The 22,019-nt window shown below is 43.9% G+C and overlaps 1 protein-coding gene across 6 annotated transcripts in view; it reads left to right on the forward strand.

Annotated features, from left to right (window-relative positions):
* Positions 1 to 22,019, forward strand: part of LOC138472517 (protransforming growth factor alpha-like) — a 528,662-nt gene that overhangs the window by 437,092 nt on the left and 69,551 nt on the right. For all 6 annotated transcript variants that reach the window (XM_069610741.1, XM_069610740.1, XM_069610742.1 and 3 more), the window contains one exon: positions 5,525 to 5,645. In XM_069610741.1, coding sequence (XP_069466842.1) covers positions 5,525 to 5,645 — 121 coding nt within the window. The remainder of the gene's footprint in view (positions 1 to 5,524; positions 5,646 to 22,019) is intronic.

Here is a 22,019-nt window from a genome sequence, read left to right on the forward strand (position 1 = left end):
GCCCTGGTATAAATTTCCAGCAAACTAAAAATCCTTTCTCTTATAAAAGTGAGATACATCCCCCTTGCGACCTGAGATGTGGTAACCTGTTGTAACATTTTCGGGTTTCCTATGGGACGGGCCACCCCTGCTTTTCATAATTGCTTGTTAACATTTTTAGCACCTGCATTCACGTTCAGTGCTACCGGCCCTCGGGCGTTGGCCTGTTATTTTGTGCTGTGTGGTGCTTTTCCCCACTGCTTATTATTTTTATAGAACCGTTTTCAGGTTCAGAGCTACTTGTAGTTTTCCGGCCCCAGCCCTCGGTTGTTGGCCTTTTGTTTACTTTATTTCTTGCTCGTATTTTATTTGAGTATTTTTTGCTGCCTTGTGAGCTGTGTCACCCTATTCTCTAGCATCCTGATGTACTATCTACCTGACTTGTGATTTTTCACATGTTATGGCCTTTCTTTGTGTTTAAATACTTGCACCTTATTCTCTTATTTGTTCCGATACCTCTTGGGTTTTCCCCCCTCTTTTCTGTTCTGTACCATTTGGGAGGGTGGTGACCATGTTTAGAGATATATCGCCCTTTCTGTTACCTTGGCTGCCCTTTGTGGCAAGCCTGGGCTTTTATTCTAGCCCCAAATTTGTGCTAGCTTGTCCTGCTTTCTTGTGTTGATGCTGCTTCTTCCTCCGTCTCGGTTGGATAGGCTCGTATCTGTGACTGTTTTAATCAGCTGCCAGGAAACGTGCTTCCGGGTTTTCCTTGGGTGGCTCAAAAACTGTTCCACCCTTGCTGTGGTTTGCCACCTCTAACCGCTGGGAATAACTGGTCATCAACTTGTGTACTATCTGCATGTTGCGGGAAATCCCAGCGGTCTGGAACGCTTCTTGTTTGTTGACACCCTAGTTTCGGGATTGTTATAATCTCGGCTTTAACTTTGGTATGTGTGCTGTAGGTGCGAGTACCATGGGCAACTGCTGGGTCTTGGTCCTGCTAAACTTTAAATTGTGTCCCTTGAATCTCTGAGTGCTGTATTATTATTACCCCTGACGTGTGGTGCCGATTCTTTACCTTGGAGAGGTAAAAGGCTGAGTTTGGCCCTGCCAGGGTTTGAAAAACTGCACCAGCAAGCTCAGGGCCAATGTTAAAAGGAGTGCTCTGCTTGTTGTGCTAAAGGCCCGGCCCTGCTTTTCTGTGCGTGTTTACAATATGCGTTGGATAAAAAATATTATTTTTAAAGGCTGGTGGGCTGTGTTTGGTACTGCCCAGACTGGACACTGGAACCACCATCTCTGAGGGGATGTATAGATGCCAACGCTCTGCTTGCTGTGCTACCTGACTGGTGTGTTTCTTTGGGCCCCTGGCTGGCTGTTGGACCGTCGGTATGTTTGAGAAATCGTGTCTTCTGGTCCCCCCAGTGAGTTCCCTTTTACCTACCTTGCAGTGGTGTTTCTTTCGTGCTGTCTCCCCTTCTTCACATGGCTTCTTACTGCTAGCACCCGGTGTCCCGAACCCCTTTGTCCTCTTTCGCCGTATTGTAGTCGCCCCATTCCGGCCTGTGGAAAATTCTGTTACACTAACTCAATAGTGTTACAACTTGTTCCCCCGGGTATGGATTTTCCTTAGTTGTGAGGTGGTGTTTTGAACCCCGTTTCAGGGTTCTGTTTATTCTGAGCACACAGAAATGTTTGGCAAGCTCCGTTTGGATAGCTGCTTTTAGTTGGAGATCCTTTTCTATGGGTTCTCCTTTTATTATGGGTTCTCCTTTTATGGCCATCTGTTTCTGGCTGGTGCTGATTCGCATATAGCTTGTGTGTTGGCTCGGCCGGGTTTGGAAAAACTGCATCAGCAGGTTCTGTCCGGATGTACAAAATTGAGCGCTTCTGCCATCTTTGCTGACTGTTTGGGGTTCTTATCAAGTTTGTTAGGTGAGCCTGTTCTATGTCTTGTTGTCCCCCTTGGCAGGGTACTTGTGTGTAGCTGTAAAAACCGTTTCATGGGCATGGTTAAACAAGATTGTTGTACTCGTGAAACGCAAAACTTGACTCGTGTGTGATTTGTCTTGGTTTTAAAAAAATATCGCTTTGTACTCAGTCATTTTTGCTTAATCCGTCTCTAACAGTTTTCAGGGAGTTTGTTAGTTTTGATGACATTGTATGCTTCCAGCTTGCTCAAATGGGCATACTGTAGATGGTGGTGCCCCCCCCCTTCTTGATGAAGATTGTGCACCAACCTGCGCCTGACAATCTTGTTATGCTCCGTGTTGTCCTGCTTCCAAACATGCAGAAATTTGTTTATCCATGTTAAGACCCTTCGTTATTTCTGTGCCAGCTGCAGTGTCTCTGTGGAGCTGGAGCGATTGAGTTGTGTAGCTGTCCTTGGCTGTCTTGTCTTTGCCGGTCGCTGTGGGCAGTCCGCCGTGTGCCTTTGTTCTCTTGCCCATTGCCCCATACTTATTGTCCGGATCCGTGTCAAAAGCTGGTAGGGTTGGGCCGATGTCAATAGTTTTGCAGTCAATAGTTTTGCATCTATAGCACTAGTTTTGCATCTATAGCGCTACAATCCCTCAGGCATCTGAGTGCTGTTTATTACCCATGGTGTGTGGTGTTCATTTATCGCCCTCGGAAGGATGAAAAGCTGCATTTGACCCTGCCGGGATTTGAATCCTACATGAGCAGGCTCTGCCTGGTTGTCCAAAATGGGTGTTCTGCTCGCTGTGCTGCTCCGGGTACTGGTTTGCTTTGGTGTCTGTTGCTTGTGTTATCTTGGCAGATGTTGATGCTGGTTCTTTCTTGTTCTCCTAGCGTGCGTCGCTGGTAAGGGTGTTGTGCATGATCATGGTATGCACTTGGTGCTGGTCCTTAGGTGATGTGTGCTGCTTTGGTGTGTGCTTGTGTGGTTTTGGCAGGGTGGATGGTAGCGCCTGCCTCGTCTGATGCAGGCTTCTTTTTCGGGTCTTTGGCTCTGAAACCCAGTGCAGAGGCCGGAGATGTACATCGGAGCGCAGCCTGTGTGCGGCCAACGTGTTTCGCTACCCGTAAAGGTAAGTGTTGTGGTGTGCCCTGTAGCAGGGTACTGTTATAACTTGGTTTCCTAAGTTTGTTAAAAAATCCATTGACTGTGGGGTGCACCCTATTGTCACGTGCTTGTGACCAGAAACACAGCCGGTTTTTCTCAGGTTGACATTCTTTCTCCCTAAAAAAAATTCGCAATGTTTGCTACTGTTTTCGTAATTTCATTCACATGGAGTGTGATATGTCGCACATCGAAAACATGAGTCGCGTGCCTGAGCGCGTGAAGCCTGGCTTTTCTTGCTTGGAAAATCATTTCCCACTTAATTTGAGAAAATGTTTTATTAAATTGTTTGTATTATCTAATGTTTTCATTCTGCTGCGTATGCATCTTAAATTGTGCTTAAAAGGGGAAAATTCCCTTGTTTATTATTTTGCTGTGACTGCTCCGACTCGTTTAAACCGTGCCCGTTGTGTCACCAGACTTCTGTTTTGTCTGTGCGGTTTACCCATGAATAACTCGTACTCCTGAAATTATGTGCGCCTTAACTTGTTTTGCCCTAGCGTTGCAATTGACCAATTGCGCAAGTGCATATATTACAAAAATACGTTTCAATTTTACATGTGTGCGGTATCGCTTCCTGCCGTTGCTCTGTGTCGGCTTACTTCAAGTTTTTTTGTATACAGCTAAAATGCCCGCTTTGTACGCCAATGTCTTTTTTTTTTTTTTATTTTGGGTGGGTTCCCTGAAACAACCGCCTGCTGTTTGTCTTTCGCCGCCGACCGCTCTTGCTGCACTGCACTGGATATTTGAACAGGACAATGTTCAAGTGAGGGGGGAGAAAAACAAGACGCTGAGTGCACCGCCAACTTTTTGTAAAGAAAAAAGGGAGACGCTGAGAACACAGTGAACTCCCTTGTGTTTGGGTCCACAAACTGGTTCTGTTTTCTGCTGCCAAAGCAGCTCCTTGTATTGGACCCAGGGGCTATCCCCTGGGTCCTTCTGTGTGGTGGGGGGCTGTGGTGCCAGCCCCCTGGCTGGTGGATACCGACAACAAATTGCACCTTATGCCCCCGCCTACTTCCTGTCTTTGGGGGCCCTGGTGCTTTGCATCGCTGTGGGAGGAGGACACCTTGCCCTGCCCTGTTTCCTGGCGACTGCGCATCGACTTTGTAGTTTGGTGGGGCAGCACTGGCCCATTTGTTGGGTTGCTCCTCCCCCTCTCTGGCTGCCATGGGGCACAGGTTACCAAGCCTCGCCTGGTGCGTTGCCCATCACCTTGACTCTGAGCCCACCCCTCCACCTTTCTTGGCAGCCCATATGCACAAGGACCACACCAATGCCATAAAGGTTATTGCAGGTTTTTTTTTTTTTTGCATTTTTAAAGCGCTCACACAGCCTGCGGGCAGCGAAGCGCTGTTACAGGAATTGTTTGTTTTTTATTTGCGTAATTGTTTTTTTTTCTTTTTTGTGTATTTATAACGCGCTTAAATACCCAGAGGTTTCCAAGCGCCGACCCGGGGGATCGAACCTGTGTTGCTTCATGTCGTCTAGCTTGTAAGGTCAACACGTTGCCGCTGAGCGATCTACCGGTCAAATAACTTCCTTGGCTAATTTCAAGTCCTAGAATGAGCTTTGTATAAGTATTTGTACTGCATGCTAACGGATGTAATGTACCAACTGGCCCATTATATCCGGGGGTAGGAGGGTGACTACGATGCATGGCTCCAAGGCCATGCTCTGAGCAATTTTGCAACAAGTCATGGCCGTCAGGGTGATATAGATTTCAGTGTGCTCACTCATCGGCTGTTAAATGGGAGGAGGGCTCGGAGACCAGGTGGTGTAACTTCCAAATTGTTACTTTTCAACTGTTTTGTTACGTTGATTTGTTTCACCTTAGCTTAACCAAAACAAACAATTATGAAAATGTGTACCTATGTGTGTAATCTATTATTTCCTATGATGCAGTTGGTGAAGACTGTCTAAGAGTGTGCATTTCTGGCCAGCATGCACGCTTAATGCAAAACTGTCAGATTCAAATGGGCGCAAATGATTTTTCATTTGTGGTCTGACATTATTTCTGCCAGACCTTTTGAACCCCACCCACGCTTTGGCGGATCCCATTTGAGGATTGTATTCGACTGACTGTCCAAAGAATAATTTTTCCAGCATTATTTTGTTTTCAAACTGACCCTTGTGACCGCTTTTATTAATCCTTCGACATTTTAAAGGATTGTTACGAAATTGTCTTTGGCATTCTACTTGTAGAATGAAATTTAAATCTTCTCTTTCATAGGCTATTAGAATATTAGAATATATAAACGCTGTCTGGGCCATAGACCTTGAAGGGTATAACAAAGTCAGAAGATGAAATGGTTCCAACAATTCTGGTTTGAAAATCCACACATTCCACTTGTGATTACACTCTGAACCAAGAAAGTAATGCCATGGAGTACGCCACGTCTAGTGCCCTATTTTCTCTTGTTCCGAGGAAAATAGCACTTACATTAATCTTTCCTATTGCAGCTGAACAGGCATCAAATTCCACCTTTGAGCAGATGTTTTCCAGTTGCCCCGATCTCTACAAGCACTTTTGCTTTTCCGGTACTTGTCGGTATCTCCTGTCAGAAGAGACTCCTGCATGCATGTAAGTAGAGTGGGGCTGTCTGCATAGGTTTTACGCAATATTTAATTGGATTGTTTATGCAAGTCGCCCTTTGTGGTTCTTAAAACTCATGAGCCCACACCAATTTAGGCAGTTAATGTTTGAGCACACAGCTTTTAAATGGAAATCAATTGTACTGTTTCCCACCCGTAATGCATTAATTACAAATCTGAATATTTTTCATCTGACAATGATTTACATTAATGCATCAAGCTGGACTACATTTGCAATCTGAACATACTAAGTCCGTTTATATTGAAGCCATAGACCCCCCCCCCCCACCCCTTCCAATGTTCACTCGTTCCCTGGTGGCCTAGAGAACCTCAACAAACTTTGAACACCTGATGTATGCACTCTGAACGAACAGCAGACCAACATAGAACCAATATAGAACCTGTAACCAGAAGCTCCACATCTACTGCCACGTGAAGTTCCCGAGTGCAATGTGGAAAAATTGGCCAAGAGCTCAGGCAACTCTTGGTGTGTCTTCTTGTAAGAGGTACGGTAATCGGCATATGCTGGAACTGAAATAATTCATTTTTTGTGTCCAGTATGGGCACATAAAAAGGGGTAGTGAGTTAGTCTATAGATTAAGGGAGGTGGGAATGCACCACTGTTGTGCTCTTTTTGAGATAAAAAGGAGAGGACACTCCTTCTCTTCCAAATCTAACCATTGCCTTATTCTGGGAATGCAACTCCATTCAGATAGCTAGCAATCTTTTAGGTGTCCCAATGCACCCTAGGACTAGAGCTAATTTTTCCATTGGCTGCATCCTGTAGGATCATAAATGCTCCATAAAATTACTAGAAGCAATATAATCTAGATTAAGGCCTTGTAGATCCTGTTCCAAGCCCCTATGAAGGACCATTTGTGGTTAATTAAAATACTATGCTCCTCGAACCATTTTTCCAGCGTCATTAAAATCAATTTGCCAAATAATTTTAAAAGAATCCACCACAGTGATAATACTGTAATGCTGTGAGAAATTGCCATTTGTACAAGGGTATAAAAGCCTTAGACTTTTATTTGCTATTATTTGATGCTGCAAATTCCACATTATAGGGTAATCTGCTTAATTCCCCCCCCTCCCCTTTCCATGCCAACCCATAGTGTACACCTGTATCCTGCTGGATCAGTACCCTGATCTGCAACACCTGCCCTCCAGTGGCACAGAGCAGGTTCAGGGGGTGGTCACAGATTCACCGTTGGAAGCTGCAGTGTCAGCCAAGTCTTTGCAGCATAGGGGCTGTGTTTAAGACCCGTACCCGTTGTTCCAAGAAATACATAACTAAGAGTTGCTATTTTGATGACTGTTGTAAACATGAAATATCATACATACCAGAGTTTAAGGTATGGTGGCTAATATCTCTCATAATTATCCTAGCCACATTAATTTGTTATTGCAAATGTGTCAGCTCTTTGAGCCCAGCTTTGCTGTGTATTCCCTCCCCCTTTTTCTCCCCCCGCTAGCCAAGTGGTCTCTGCTGCTCCCAGCAAGACTGTAGGCTTGGGGGTTGCCGCTTTGTTCCTTTCAGGGCAGTGAGAAAACAACTCTACAGGAAGCTGTCCTGTGAACAGGAATCCAGGGCACACCTTCACAAAAGGACTGTCCTCCCGCTAGGATGCTGCATACCAAAAGACCCTTTGACGCTATTGACAAGGGACAGGGTGCAGTTGGTGTGGCCAGTGGGAGCCCAATAGTGGGGGGGGGGGCAGGGTAACGGGAGGAGGATTGATCATGCATACAGAGGCATGAAAAGGATACCGGGTGTTTAAATGTATTGGAGGTTCTATTTTGGCGCAAGGCTTTAAATCTGCCACCAACAACCCCCATAGAGTACTTAAGGCTCGAGTTGGGGATTATTTCTTTAAGTACTCAATTACTTAAAGAGTGTGGGGGGGGGGTAATAATGTGAAATCAAGGATGTCTGTGGAGTGCCCGCTTCTGAATAAACTGGGGAATAATTACAAAACGGAAATGGGTGGGTGTGTAAAAAAAGAATATATAAAAAATAATTTGAAGACCTAAACTTAGACTTTTTTAGAGGTATTAATTGGGTGCCGCTTCCTGAATCCTGGATTAATTTTGATTAAGACCTCTCGCTATAGTAAAGCAAACTTATGAGATTGGAATAAAAATCATACAAACTTGGAGGCGTTGTTGCCCGGCGACCAAGATGGCGGCTCTCTCCTAGAGCTCCCACACCTGGCGCCATATGAGGATTAATATATGCCAAACAGTGTCATATAACTCCCGATTTCAGACTGATACAGCTAAAGGTATTGCACCAGTATCACTACACCCCAGGTCGACTCCATCTGCTCTCCAAGGAGGGTACTGGGGCATGCCCACGCTGTCTGTTCCTCCAACGCCAGGTATTTCCATATGATATGGGATTGTCCCCGACTCAAGCCATTCCGGAATGATGTATGTGCAATATTGTCCGAAATGATCTGTAAGATTGTTGACCCCTGTGCCCGTACTCTGCCTGTCCACATCTCCCACTCCTCTTTGGCTAGTGTGTGTACATTTGTACGACTGTCTCCTTTTGGCTAAACGCTGTACCTTACTGCGATGGGCTAGTTCACATTCCCCCAACAAAGGATGTAGTTTGGGCGAATGACATGGAAGAACAATGGTCACACATATGCGATCATCCTAATCCCGCCCCATTGACAAATGGTCTCCACTCAAATCTCCTGCGTACATGCCCAACACCTGACACACCCGCTGGCACACTGCCCACATAATCCATATTCCTGTGGTGCCTGGCCCCCCTCGACATAGATTGATATATTCCACCCAATGATATAGCCTTGTATTTCCAAGCTGTATCAGATGCGCCCTTGTTAGGGTTGGACCCCCAGGCAGGCAGAGCCTTTTGCTTGGAGTCAAGAGGGTGCAGAACTCATGGAAGGCCCAGCTTCTTTCCAGCCCAAAAGAACGCAAGGTCCAAACAAGTAGCAAGGTATAGCTGGGGTTTATTACAGCCAACAGGGATCTCGTGCACGGCAGAAATTCCAGGCACCTCTCAGCGAATGCTGGCTCGCAGGTAGGTTTTGGTAATGTGTGGTATTACAACTTGCGTCACATTCCAAGCCCCTCTCCAAAAACCTAACTCCACTCTGTATAGGCTATTGAGTGGTAGTTTCCCAATAGGAGCCCATATAGGGTTTGGTTCATTGAACCGGGCCACGTCAGGTTTCAGCCTTGGACCATCCTGGTTAATTGCAACTAACTCATTGTTATAGTGTGCAGACCACATGATTTGTCAGTGATCCCAGCTACCCACCACTAGGGCCATGAATTTTGATTGGTGGAACCGCGGGCCCCCAAACCTGGGACAAACTGTTCCTAGCCCGCAAGACACCTGTTCATGGTGCATATGCAACTGTGTCCGTAAGGTACAACTATGTGTCAGCGTTGTAACCGTGTCTGTCGTGAGCGTCCTCTGTTCCCACCGCAGAACTGTAGTTTGAGTGTAACAAATTTGTTGCGACCATTGTCTGGTCTGTCAGACGTTTGGCTCTTCCCAGCCATCAAATCTTGACTCCTCATCAGCGCGGCTGGATCAAGTGCTTGGAGACCACAGTTGTGAGCTCAGGAGCTCTGAATTATTCTGTATTTTACAGGTAATGGGCTCCTATGCAGCTCATGTTACTTTGGCTTAGAGTGAGGAATGTCCCTTGCAACATTACGACCTTGGCAGTGGCTTTGTTCCCGCTGCAGTAGTTCTGCTTGCACAGCATTCTGTGTGGATTCAGGTTTTCCTAAAAAGGCTATGGCCTACTACGATTTCCTAAGCCATGGTCTGGCTTCTACTGTATGCACCTTCCATAGTGTCCATAAGTTGGTGCGTTACGGCTGTTGGGTCCCTTGAGTGCTCCTGCCATTTCATAGGGTGATTGCATGTAAGCTTCTGCAAGCATTTACATGTGCTCTTCATGCAGCAAGCTAAATAATAAACGTGCAGACAGTATGTACATGTCGCTGACCTCTAACTCATAGAACTGTACACCTGTGTTCTTCGTGTAGTTGGGTGCGAGTGTCCCGACTGCGCGGATGGCACATGTACTTCATGTTTGATGTAGCTATGTCGTTATGGTGTTTCTAGCGACTTGAGGCATGGCTTTTTGGTGCTCTAGTCGATTCTGTCCATGTAGCTGTCTCCGGCTCCCTCTTGTGTCTTTGTCCACTCTGGGTAGTGGTTGCACGGCTCATGGGATGTAGGGTCTGTTGAGAGGTTCTCTCATAGTAGTTGGGGGAGCGGTGGGGATTGGTGTGAGCTTGTACGATGGGCGGCCATTTTGTCTTTGGTGGTGCTTCTTGTTAGAGGGTCTTCCCGGGCGGAAGGCATATTCTGACCTTCCCTCTTCAGCTTGCATGTAAATGCCATCTGCTCCGACCTCTGTCAACAATGTTATTTCACAGTGTTTGTGCCATGTCTTACCGAAGTGTGCCAAAAAAGTGGTGTAAAAAAATCCTACACACTTGTCCAGCCTACACAACTATAATGCAGTGGCTCAGGTGTATCATCGATACATAAAATGGAGTTTTATATGCCCCAAATTCCAACCCCTGCTGCAACTATGGACACATTCACTTACCACTTTGGGGGATGCACCCAGGGTCTTATGATGTTGAACAATGTCTGCATGTGTGTGCTGGCCTCCTTAACTTGATTCTGAGTCCCTGGAGTGGGACCCGTAGCATCCAGAGAGCCAAGACTGGCAGGATACTTCTTTACACCACCTCGAAACAATCCGACTGCCTTCAAACTGGATTCCCCACATTCGAAGCACATAACCTGCTAGTCCTGCTTTTGGCACTTGACTGAACTCTTTGAACCAGCGACCTAGCATATTTAAAACTCTGTGCACTGCATCGTACCATGCAAGTCTTGAACAAACTGCTGACCGCCAGACACCGACTCAAACCACTGGACTATCATTCGCCAACTAGAACAAGCAGTTACCAAAAAACTTGACCTCAAACTGCTGCTTCATTCATACAGCTGCACAGTGGAGCATTTCGATCATTGCTTCGACTGGAGTGTCACTCGTCATCCCTACCCAGTGGTTAATGTATGTCTCGAACCAGCTCAACCTCTGAACTGATCCTGGTGAGCGCTCCAACCTTCATTTCTCAAACGCCACCGCCAAATTGCTCTTAGCCACGGCATTCAAACCGACTCAACCCCAGCTTGCCGCTTCAACAAATTGCTGCACCTGAACTCTGCTCTAACCGATCGCCAAATAGTTTGAAGTATTGACTGGTAACTGCCCTGTGGGCCCAATTTCTGGCCCTAGAGACTAGCTAGGTCTCTCTAATCCATTTTTGTTATAAGAACATATCCTTTTCAAAGAACATTGTAGTTTTTATCTTCCTGTCTCCTACTGTCTTATTACCCAGAGTGCTGCCTTTTGCCATCGTTGCATATTCTGTGCCCTTTACAAAACCACCTATGTAGAGTGTTTTCGATTTGTTATTTTTGCAGATGGTATGTTTCAATTTTTTTTTTTCATAGCACCTTGATTGGCCAGTGCTCGATTTTGGACTTTTATACTTCGCAGTTTGGGTTGCTACCAAATCATTCACACCATTCTTGTCCGTATATCCTTTCCCCAGGCCACATTACCACAGAAGATGAAGCCGGTATAGCTCAATTGTGCCCGTTTTACCTTTATGTTGGGGTCCGTCACAACCCCCTTTATTTTTTGAGTGAAATGGGTTGGGATATTGACCTTTTCAGCAGACTGGATACTTCGTGACCTTAAGCAGACATTATATGCCTCTTAAATTAGTAATAAGTAGTTGCCAAATATCCTGACTTCTTTTTCTATTGGCCTTAATATATTTCACGATTGCAAATCTCTCGCAAAGAGTTTCATTTTATGTGGCTTGAGGCCAGTGGTGCTGTGGAAATCATACATTCGCATGGACTTGTCAGCCACACTAAATGTAATAAGTGGTAGATGGGCAAAATACTATATTCTGCAGCATTTCACACATTTTGCGGGACTTTTAAAAATTACAAATTAAGGTCGATGGTCTGCTTAATGCATGCACGGAAAGTATTACAGAAGCGTTGACTAAAACAAAGGGTATCTTTTTTAAAATGTTTGTAAATCGTGTTAGACTTTTATTAATTTTCTGTTGGCTTTTTGCACTTCCTCTAACGAGATGCGTAGAGTCCTTTGAGCACTCCTTAGTAATGGAATTCATAAAGTGGCTGTCCTTACTATTTTGATCACAATACAAAACTCTGCCATGTTAGATTTGAGGGCCTTCTCCAAGTCGCCCATCTCCTAGTAGTTCAGTGTCTTCAATTGCCATTTGCTACAGTGTCGATCAATTCATCCCAGGCTTCCTCTGGCGAAGTTCTTGGTCGATGAATGAGCTTAAGACTGACCATGGATGATTGATCATACTTCCCCATTTTCAAAGTATGCAATTAATCTTCTTACCTTGATGCTGCTTGTATGAAAACTAGACCTGGTATAAATTGAGGGTGAGCATCAAAACTGAACACAGAAGCTTTTCTCAATCCATTGAGGAAAGTCGCCAATGCGCTGAAAGGATTCTATGTCCATTTTCCGACTGACTAAATACTGTCCGACCTCGGCATTACTTCAAAAACATTTGACCCCCAACTCCCTCCACACCCACTATTACCCCCCCCCCCCTCCATAATTTCCATGTCAGTCGGAAAATAAACGCAATGCTCACTAAAAGTATCATTGGGGCCCAGATTGGTCGCAGGGGAAGCCATGATGCTAGGTTGAGTAAAAAGAATTATCAATGTCTTCTGAGAGATTTGAGCCCAGTGCTTTAGTGTACGTACTGGAGGGCTTTTGGGCCAACACAGGCGTGTACTGCAATCAAATTAAGTGAAGCAGGGCCAAATAGTCGCTATCCACCTTATTTATAACTTTAAAATCCACAATCTATCCATGTATTTGAAATCCTAAAGATCATTTAATGGAGCTTCGTTTGATACCTATAAAGGTAAAATTCCCTGGTATAGCCACCAAAAAACTGCCATTCGTTGCATGTGAGCTCTATTCATGTACAAACGGGTGTAACTGAAGACCAGCACTCTCTGGTCTATTATCTAAACAGATGTTTGGAATGCTCCGTGCTAAATCCTCATTGGGATCAAATAAGTATTCAGGTGTCCACAACCACAATATCCTATTCAAATCAACTGCTGTACCCCTCAACAATGTGTGAACTAGAAAAACGATTGTAAATTAGGCCTTCCTGCTGCACATAATCCCCTCTAATTCATGTTTGCCAGTCATTGCTGGTTTGGGCACAAAAAATTAACGTGTTTAAAGCAAAGACTATTCATATTTTTTATATCTGAAATACAATCTAGATTTGCGACTCCAGGTTCGAAATTGAGATTCATTTAGCAGGAGCTAAAACCAGCTCCTGGTTGTCGGGCATTACCCCCTAGGCAGGAGCTACCGCAAGGGAACCATGAGCTACCACTACCAGAAATGCTCCTTTAAGTTTCGTCCATTTTGTATAAACCATTGTGTTTAAATGTGTATTGTGATCTAATTCTTCTTTTTAAACATTCCCAAATACTCAGTTAATTTCATTTACATGAAGGCACCAGTTGGCTTTAGGAGCCAAAAGTAGCTCCTGGTAGCTGTTGTTTTTAGGCCAACCAGGCTCTAATGCTAGAAGCAGGAGCTAAATCGCTCCCAGTTCCCCATAATTTTGGCCCCGGACTGCTTGTTTATCGAAAAAGTATTAACACTTGGTGATTTAGCAGATTGTGTGCACAAGCCATTCCACATCCTCCAGTGTTGCTGGACGTAATCATTAAGTGCAATGGTCGAGGTAGGCAATTGTGCTGCCTTGGGCAAAGTCGAAATTGATGGCAAGTTGGCGCAACCTCGAGGATAAAATTGTAACGGTGTTCGATTTTGCATGTAAGGGTATGGTTTGTTTAAAGGGCAGAAATCTATTTTAAAATGCTTTTGTGTTAGCCAGTTTATCCACATATCCCTCTACATGTTCTGAATAAAATGTGTAATCTAATGGCCAATTGTTTTTCAACGGGTCGTTTCTTTTGTCTCGTCGCTGTCCAACTTTTGTCTACTCTGCGTATTTGAAGTTTTAATGGCGGGGCAGCTTCATGGTTTCATGTACGAACCAGATTACACGGATTTAAAACCTGAAGCAAGGTAAAGTTTTGAAGAACCAGCAGAATACAGGGATGTTTCTCCTTATCCAAGTTAAATGGAAGAGGGGTCTTCTTATTGTCAATGTCATTATTGTGAACTGATGCCCACATTAGAAGATACTTGTTGACGTGTATTCAAGGGGCTTTCAGAATAAGATCCTTCTGCCCTTTACATGACACACCTACGCGACTTCAAGGCTTACCCGTTCAGTTTTTGATGTCCCTGCTGCACTAATTTAATAGCAACATTCGTCCGTATGTTCCCACTAATGAGTAAGTATACTATGAAGTTATTGCAACTATTTGCTTGCCATTACAAACATGAATTGCATTGCTGATGTCTGACCAAATGCTTTCTTTCCTGTTGCCACTAGGAGTTGGGTTTTCTTTCTCTAGTCTCCCTATATTTGTTATCTGGTAATGTGTTCTGACTTTAACTACTTGTTGCTTAAAGTTGCTACAACTTTATGGGAAATCGAGTCTTGCACTATAATGTTTTCGTTATTTGACAGTAGTGGTGTCACTTTCCAAGTCCAATCATCATATTCATGAGATAATGTTCCAGATTGTGTAACGTTTAGTTGTAATGGATTTCTTTAATGTGGATTAAAATTAAACTTGTACCATAAACAGTGGTTGCAAGAGGTGGCAAAACAGTCAAACCTATTATAATGGCACTCGTCGAACAAAAATAAACACCAATATAACTGTTTTGCTATAGTGTTAACTGTCGCGCCCCAGGTGCATCAGTAGCTTGGTGCCAGGCCTAAGATTGCATTTAGTCTATTTTGTTATGCCTAGGCATGGTTGCATGTCTTTTTATTCTGTAAATGGCTCAAAACAATTTCTAAATATTTACCTTAAAGAAGTGTACAATGTTCTTTTATGTTAATTGAATCAACAGATGGTACTCTTGTGGTGTAAACTTTGTGGATTCACGAAGGCTTCTAATCCAAGTGCGTAGTTCTACTAGGGCGTTGTATGTGATATCGGGGAAGAATTTCCAAGTTTCATATGTCAATACTTCGGCTTCAGGAGCATCCTAAACATCCCAGGAGCTTTGAATGTGTATTTTATGCATTTCATTTTAAAAACAATATTTTACTGCAGAATATTCACCTTACATCGCTGGAGAAATAGCTATTAAAATGTTTCATCTATTTTATGGGCGTTTTTTATATTCCTCAAACTTTTCTAAAACTTTTTTATTAGAATGTTTTCAGCCCTGGCCAAACCAGGATCTCTGGACGCCTTTTTAAAAGGTTCAAAACCGCAGTTACAAAATGTTTTTAGGCTGAGATAGGAACATTAGGATGGACCGGTGGTAGCGGAGGAAGTGGAGGGGCTGGAATATGTGGGTGGTGATGTAAGGTGCAGCGCTGATGTGAAGTGGTAGTGATATTCCATGCTCGTTGTGCCCAACGGGCAAATGCTTGCTTTTGTCTTTTGTTAGTTTGCAGAGTAGAATGCGTTGATGATTCTGGCTAGCTTGTCTGGTGTTGTGTGGATGGGTTTGTCATGTGGGTAAGCTGGGGTTCTTAAGGGGATGACTTTGACTACAATGCAGAGTCCATGGAAGGCAATTCGCTTGGGTATGGGAAGATGGAGCGATATGAGTGTTTGGGAAGCTGGAGGATGAGTCTAGCTGCTTCATTTTGTATGGCTTACAGTGGGCAAAGTTGGCATTGGAGTCGAATGAGAGCATTACCATAGTCCAGTTGGGACAGAACCAGTGTTTGGAATGCAGTGAGAAGTTGGTCGATGGTGAACTACGGGATTTGATGGGTGTAGAGATGGATGTGTGGGGTTGTCTGTAGCGCATGTTTTGATCCAAGGGGCTAGGTCTAGTTTGTGCCCCGCAGGGCAAACCAGGAGGTATTCTGTTTTGGAACGGTTGTGTTTGAGGCAGTAGGTTGCCATCGAGGTGGTGATATAGACAGCAGTTCAGGGTACGGAGGTGTGAAGCGGATGAGATTTGGAGGTCTAGTTGTCTGTTTTGGTGGAAATTAATTTGTTTTTCGAATGAAGAATTCGACACTGTGGAGTGGAGACTGGGAGGAAACCAGCAGGACCCTGTACTTGATTGCGGACGGCGGTCAAACCAATAATGGGATATGGAGCCCATGTGTGTAAACCAGTTGAGGATGGTACAGTTTCATCCTGTGGGATAGGATTTTGAGGCGACTGGTGTGGTCGGTGGTGCTAAAGGCTGCAGAGATTAGGTGTGGAGGGGCTGTGTCCTTTGACAGTGCAGTGGTTATGGAGGATGTGAAGTGTAACAGGCTTGGTGCTGTGTCCACCATGGGAGAGGTTGAGGAGGCTTTCTCTAACCACGACTCAAAGATGAAAAACGACAAGTTGACCGTGAAACATCGAATTCTTTAAATATCGATGGACATTTGGCAACTTTGGGGATATTACTAATATTTGAAAGTAAGAGGTTTATATTTTTTTTACAAACTGATTTTTTTTCCTGTTAGTCACACAAATATAAGTGAGTAAAATTAGGAATGTTACCTTTGTGTCTTGTATTTGGGAAACATGTGAATTGTTTGATGGAAAACAGCAGACTATGCAAAGATATTTAAACATGAATTAGTTATGTAGTTGGGTCACAAACCCTAGGTTATCTATTACATGAAGAGGGGCTGGACGATGTGTCCAAGGCTGTGAAGAATTTGTATAAATATGTGCATTTGTGGAATGTTCAGCACTCTCTCATCTCACGGTGTCTGCTTGTACACACTGCGGGGTGTTAATAACCAAACAGCTGTTTGTCAATAAAGTACAATTGTAACTTAGACCTTGTGACTGGCGTATTTCTATTATGCGGTAGTAAGCCTTGATATTTTTTAATCTTTCAACACCATGTACAGTATTAACCAACTGGAGCAAAAAATGTAGAAAGAACACAGAATATGCGAAGATAGCAGATACAGTGCTCTGGTTAATGAGCCAGGGGGAGAAAAGGCAATTAAAGACCACGTGTTCAAAAAGGATATGTTCTTGGGTGCAAAGGGGATAAAAATTACCTACCCAGTCAAAAATGTACCAAAAGGGGCAGTTGGACGTCACAAAGTATGCACTTGCCAAACGCCTCATGCCAAAGTTGCGCAAGAGAGCATTTGGACATTTTACAATAACATTTTAAATGTAAACAATGATTTTGCACCTCAAACTTCATGCCAAGTAGGAGCACAGTGGGTCGTGTCGTGACACTTCATTGAGCATCAAAACATTTTGTCCTTTTAAACCCAATTGTATCACGAAGACGAATGTGCCAAGGACATTTCCAATTGTTCAACATGGTAAATGTATCCATTTTTGCATACAAAACCATGATTTCAAACACTGTCATTGATGGTACAAATGCCATCATTCTAATTGGTGATGCTCTTGTGAGTTCACTCAGTAAAATAATTGGGCTCTTACACGGGGGTGTGCCACAAGTCCTAGACGATGCAAATGTCCCCTTTTCAATTCAATTGGAAACTCAAAGGGATACAGGCTTCAATAGCATGAAATTACTACCCCTACAGACTTGCAGGTCAATGCATATGGCCAATATACAGAAATCCTAAGCAACGGAGCATGCTTTCACTGCCAAATATCTACCTATCTACATCTATAGATGATACCATTTGGAAGATTCAATAAAGCAGAATGTCTCACCATAGTGTAGTGGTGTAGTGGTAATCTGAATGTTTGCACATGCAACATTTGTTTACAGTTTACTAGAAGGGGTCATGCGACTTTGATTCCATTGAACTTCCTGTTGGCTTTCGTTTAGAATCTTCAAAGGAATTCCATGATGTTCCCTGTTGAGATGTTTTCATCTTTACATAGCCATGTGTATTATGTAAAATGGCGCACCATCAATTTAAAAACAAACTAAGACAGCAAATCCTGCATTCACCCTTTTCGCATTTGAACCTCACGCAAGTTGACTTAGACTCTAAAAACTAACTATCACTCAGCATTTTACTGGTAAATGTGACAGTGGCCCATCACAGAGAACCCCACTAACTCGAATTCTAAGTCCAAGGGTGTTTTTTATTTTTTGGAGATTTTACAAGTACTTTGGGCCAGTGATTCTTGGGTAGGTCTCTCTCTGCCTGGCTCTCTGCACCATTCATCTCTCGCACACAAATACTCCAGACCCCCTCCTTTATAATAGCCTCTGCGCTCTTTCACTTTCGCCTACTCTGGTGTCTCGGATGCCCTTGTGTCCTCATCCAACTAGCCCACACTGAACCATTCTCACACCTCCTTAAATACCCCACACCCTCCCAGGATTGGCTACTTACACTGACCAATGACAACCCTGCTCCAGGGGATGTCCGGGAAAGGGGTTGGTGAGGGGTGACAAGGGATTGTAAGCCTCACCCCTTAACCATGTCTGCTTGCCACATTCCTAACGTGGACACGACTGACCAGGGAGGAGTTTCTTGTCCCCATCTTCCAGGCCTTCCTTAATTAAGGGTGTCCTGGTTGTTAAGTTTATTCTCTGCTTATTGCAGCTAATCCCTAGTGGTTTAGTGGGTTAAACTTGTGGCCGACATTCATTTGTTTATATTGAATCCCTGATGGGTTAGTGGACTGGGCTTCCATGTTGTACAGGCTTCCCGAGCTGCACACCTCTCCCTCTGTGGCAGCCAGTGTTGTGCTGTTTTATGCACCCCGCAGTGCACCGCAACTGTCGCGTATGACCGGTCGTGCTGCCCTCCTCTCTCCGGGAGCACTGGACTTGGTAGAGATGCTGCCCTCATTGCATCAGGGTCCTCCCCGGGCCGCCGGCATACTCCAGGTAAGGATGGGTCTGCCCTCCCTCTGTCATCAGTCAGGATTTTAGGCTGGGCGGGGTCCCCCCATTTGACAGGGCCTGAAAACAGTCCCTGTCTCATAACCCACCGCTATCCAATACTACAAATTTGAACCTCACCAATGTTAACTATTTTAAAGTTTTTCACATTCCGTAGATGGTTCCACGGGTTGACTATCCTCTTTGTTTAACACCCTAAAAAAAAACGTATTTACAAGTCTGTTTCAAATATTATTTTAAATTCTGTAAATGCCTTATTTACTTTCCCTAATCTTCGGATTCTAGCAACATTCTTGTAAGTTTATTTATGTAACTGCATTGTGTTCTATAAAAACGCCCCTTTTTTCAGAATTTGCTCCTACTATAAATCTTATTGCATTTTCATGCACTGTTCCTGGACAGTGCTGCACATTTTTGCAAAGGATGGGGTGCTGACACGAGTGTCTCCACTGAAGTATTGATAGCCGTCCCTATGATTTCTTGGCCGATATATGCAAAAATGTCTGCAGACAACATTTTACAACTGAGATGTAGTCTTCAGAAAGAAGGGCCTCCCCAGATTTATTTGACTTTTACTTGAAATAGTAGGAACAGCTATCTTTATGCATGGCCATTAACAAGTGTATATAGTATACATCAATGATAAGGCTTAAGTATTCACTTTAATAGATTTCGATTTCAACTTTACCTTCTGATCCATTTTAATTACTGACCTCTGCATGATACTTCTCTGGCAGTTTCGGCTTATGTTCACTCAGATTGCACTGAAAGATTATTTTTGGACATGGTGGTTTTGTGCTTTAAATGAAATTTAGTAGTCGGGCCCCAATTACTATGGAGCATGTCACCTATAGCGCTCAGTCCAATTATGCACAGAGAAGTGTTACGCTGTCAAATCTCAGATTTCATATCCTTGTTTCTCTTGTTTAACTTTGACACAACAGGACCTGGGGACATAGTGCTACAATAGCACAGGTACTGTGGGTTGCTTTGGGCAATGTGCAGGTCTGAGAAAGACCATTCATTTTGACAGCAGACCTAGACTTGGTAATTGTACGTGTGGTGCCTCTGTGCTCTGTTGACTCTGCCTCATCTCCTTTTTCATATGTTATCAACTGGGATGTGAAGTACTTAAACCAAATCTTCACTCTTCGCAGGTTGCTCGGGTATGCCACTCTCCATTGCAGGTTGAACATTCACTAGTCTGACTCATGATAAAGTCTGGGCCACGATTATCAATCCTTGTCCTTCACTTCTGAACGTGTTATTCTTTTTGCTGCTCTTGTCCTAACCGTTTCTTATCAACATGCCCGATTTGCCCCGCAAATCTCACTCTATAAATGAGAAGTCTCACACACAGACCAGCTGGGGTGCCTCTGCTGTAGTTCCAGGGTAGCTTTCCAGTTATTTGTGGTTACATACAGGACACAGATCACGCAGTACACCCACCAACCATCCTCACATCACCATCGTAGGCCCCAGACTGACACTCATAGAACACTTGCACAACATTCTCCTGGGCTGTTGATCATAACATTCACCAACATTCTACCAGAATGCATCCATAGCCAGCAGGACAGGACTAGTTATATCACATCATCTCCCTTCTTACGCAGTCATACACCACCAAAAGCAACAAGCATACACACAACAATCACTCTGTAACACAACACATTCTATTCAGAGCTGCCACCCCAGATACAGGGTCTACCACACCCTGGCACAAACCATCCACTAGGGAAACAAACTACACACCAGGAGGTGGGGGGAAAACATGACATGGAAGGGAAACCTGGATTGCCCAACCACTGGAACAGGGTACATCACAACCTGTGGAGTAACACCCGGGTGGATTAACTAAGCCACCAATGCCCACAATAACATTCAGGAGGGGTGGTGCTGCCCATCACCTAGGACAGCAAACACAGAAGGGGTACATATTCTGCCAACTTCCACCCCCACAAACAAACGGACTATGCAATCACCTCCACTCATCACCCAAATCAGCAACTCACATCCAGCATAGAAACTCACAATGAACACAACATTACGTTCTGTCCTCCTCCACACCTCACTAAAACTGCACTGTGCAACAGTCATTCAAGACTACACCTTCACCATACGGACAGCAAACGGGCAACAGCATATTTCAAATTCAACATTAAGGTGCTACTGGCAGCACCATATAACTAAATGTTGACATGAAACATTCTAGCTAGAGAACATTCTAACTTATCAACATCTAACATCAGATCTGCAACAGAACTGAAATACAATTGGCACCTACGTAAATACATGGTCAGGATTAATTTTAATTTACCCAATTCGCTTCCTCGAAAAAGGCAGTTCAAAACCATCCATCAGTTCTACTGCTATTGATCACAGTTCCTTCAGATGAGACAGTTTAAATGCCCAATTAACCTCAGTGAAAAAGGGCAGATCAAAGCTATTCCAGTCTCAATGTTGCTGTTCACATTTCCCTTGTATGACAGCAGTTCACCGTTCCCAAAATAACCCGGGCACCTGATACCTTAACACAGGTGTGCCTTTAAAAAAAAAATGTTTGTCCTCCCAGGGAAATTTCGTTCCCCTCTGTATTGCTAAAATGAAACCTAGCACACAACAAAAACATGAAGGAACTAGGAATAGTTGGCGCATCTCCAAAGTTGAAAGATGGTAGGCCACAACACTGAACTAAACCTTGACCTGACGCTAGCCCAATTTCAACATACAGAAACAATTTGTCCCCAAATCACTGTTAGAACAGAACATCCTACTCTGCACAACCCTCATGACAGAGGTAGGATAACCATAGGCACATGCAATGCATCATATAATACATAAACTTTACCTTGGATGATCAGCTTTTACCAGAAATTATGGCAAGGTTGATAATAAGTCCCTTTCTTGCACCATCATTTTCTTTTTTTTGTAAACCTCATGCATGATCCTAATCTCAAATGAGCAATTCCCTGACTACTATTAGAAGATGGTGTCCTCGCATTTCTCTGTCCTTGACTCATTCATTTAAAGCAACTATTCGGGTGAGAGTTAGAGTGAGTAAGATATATCGATCGGTACCAACACACACAGCTTAACATAACCAAAACAATAATACTAGCAGTAACATACAGACTTTAATGTTGAACCCATCCACTGGAGGGAGAAACATCCTTTTTTACGTGTTGCTTCCTTTGTTGGGCACATGCTAGAACATTTACTGACCGGTGAGATCCAAATCCCTTAATCAGTATTTTTTTAAAATTTTTTATTTGAAGGGCCTCACAGATTTTTGCCGGACTAGGGATGTGGTGGTGTTCCAAACAGTTTGG

The sequence above is a fragment of the Ambystoma mexicanum genome, chromosome 8 (assembly GCF_040938575.1).
Source record: "Ambystoma mexicanum isolate Mex_15411 chromosome 8, UKY_AmexF1_1, whole genome shotgun sequence".
Classification (NCBI taxonomy): Eukaryota; Metazoa; Chordata; class Amphibia; order Caudata; family Ambystomatidae; genus Ambystoma; species Ambystoma mexicanum.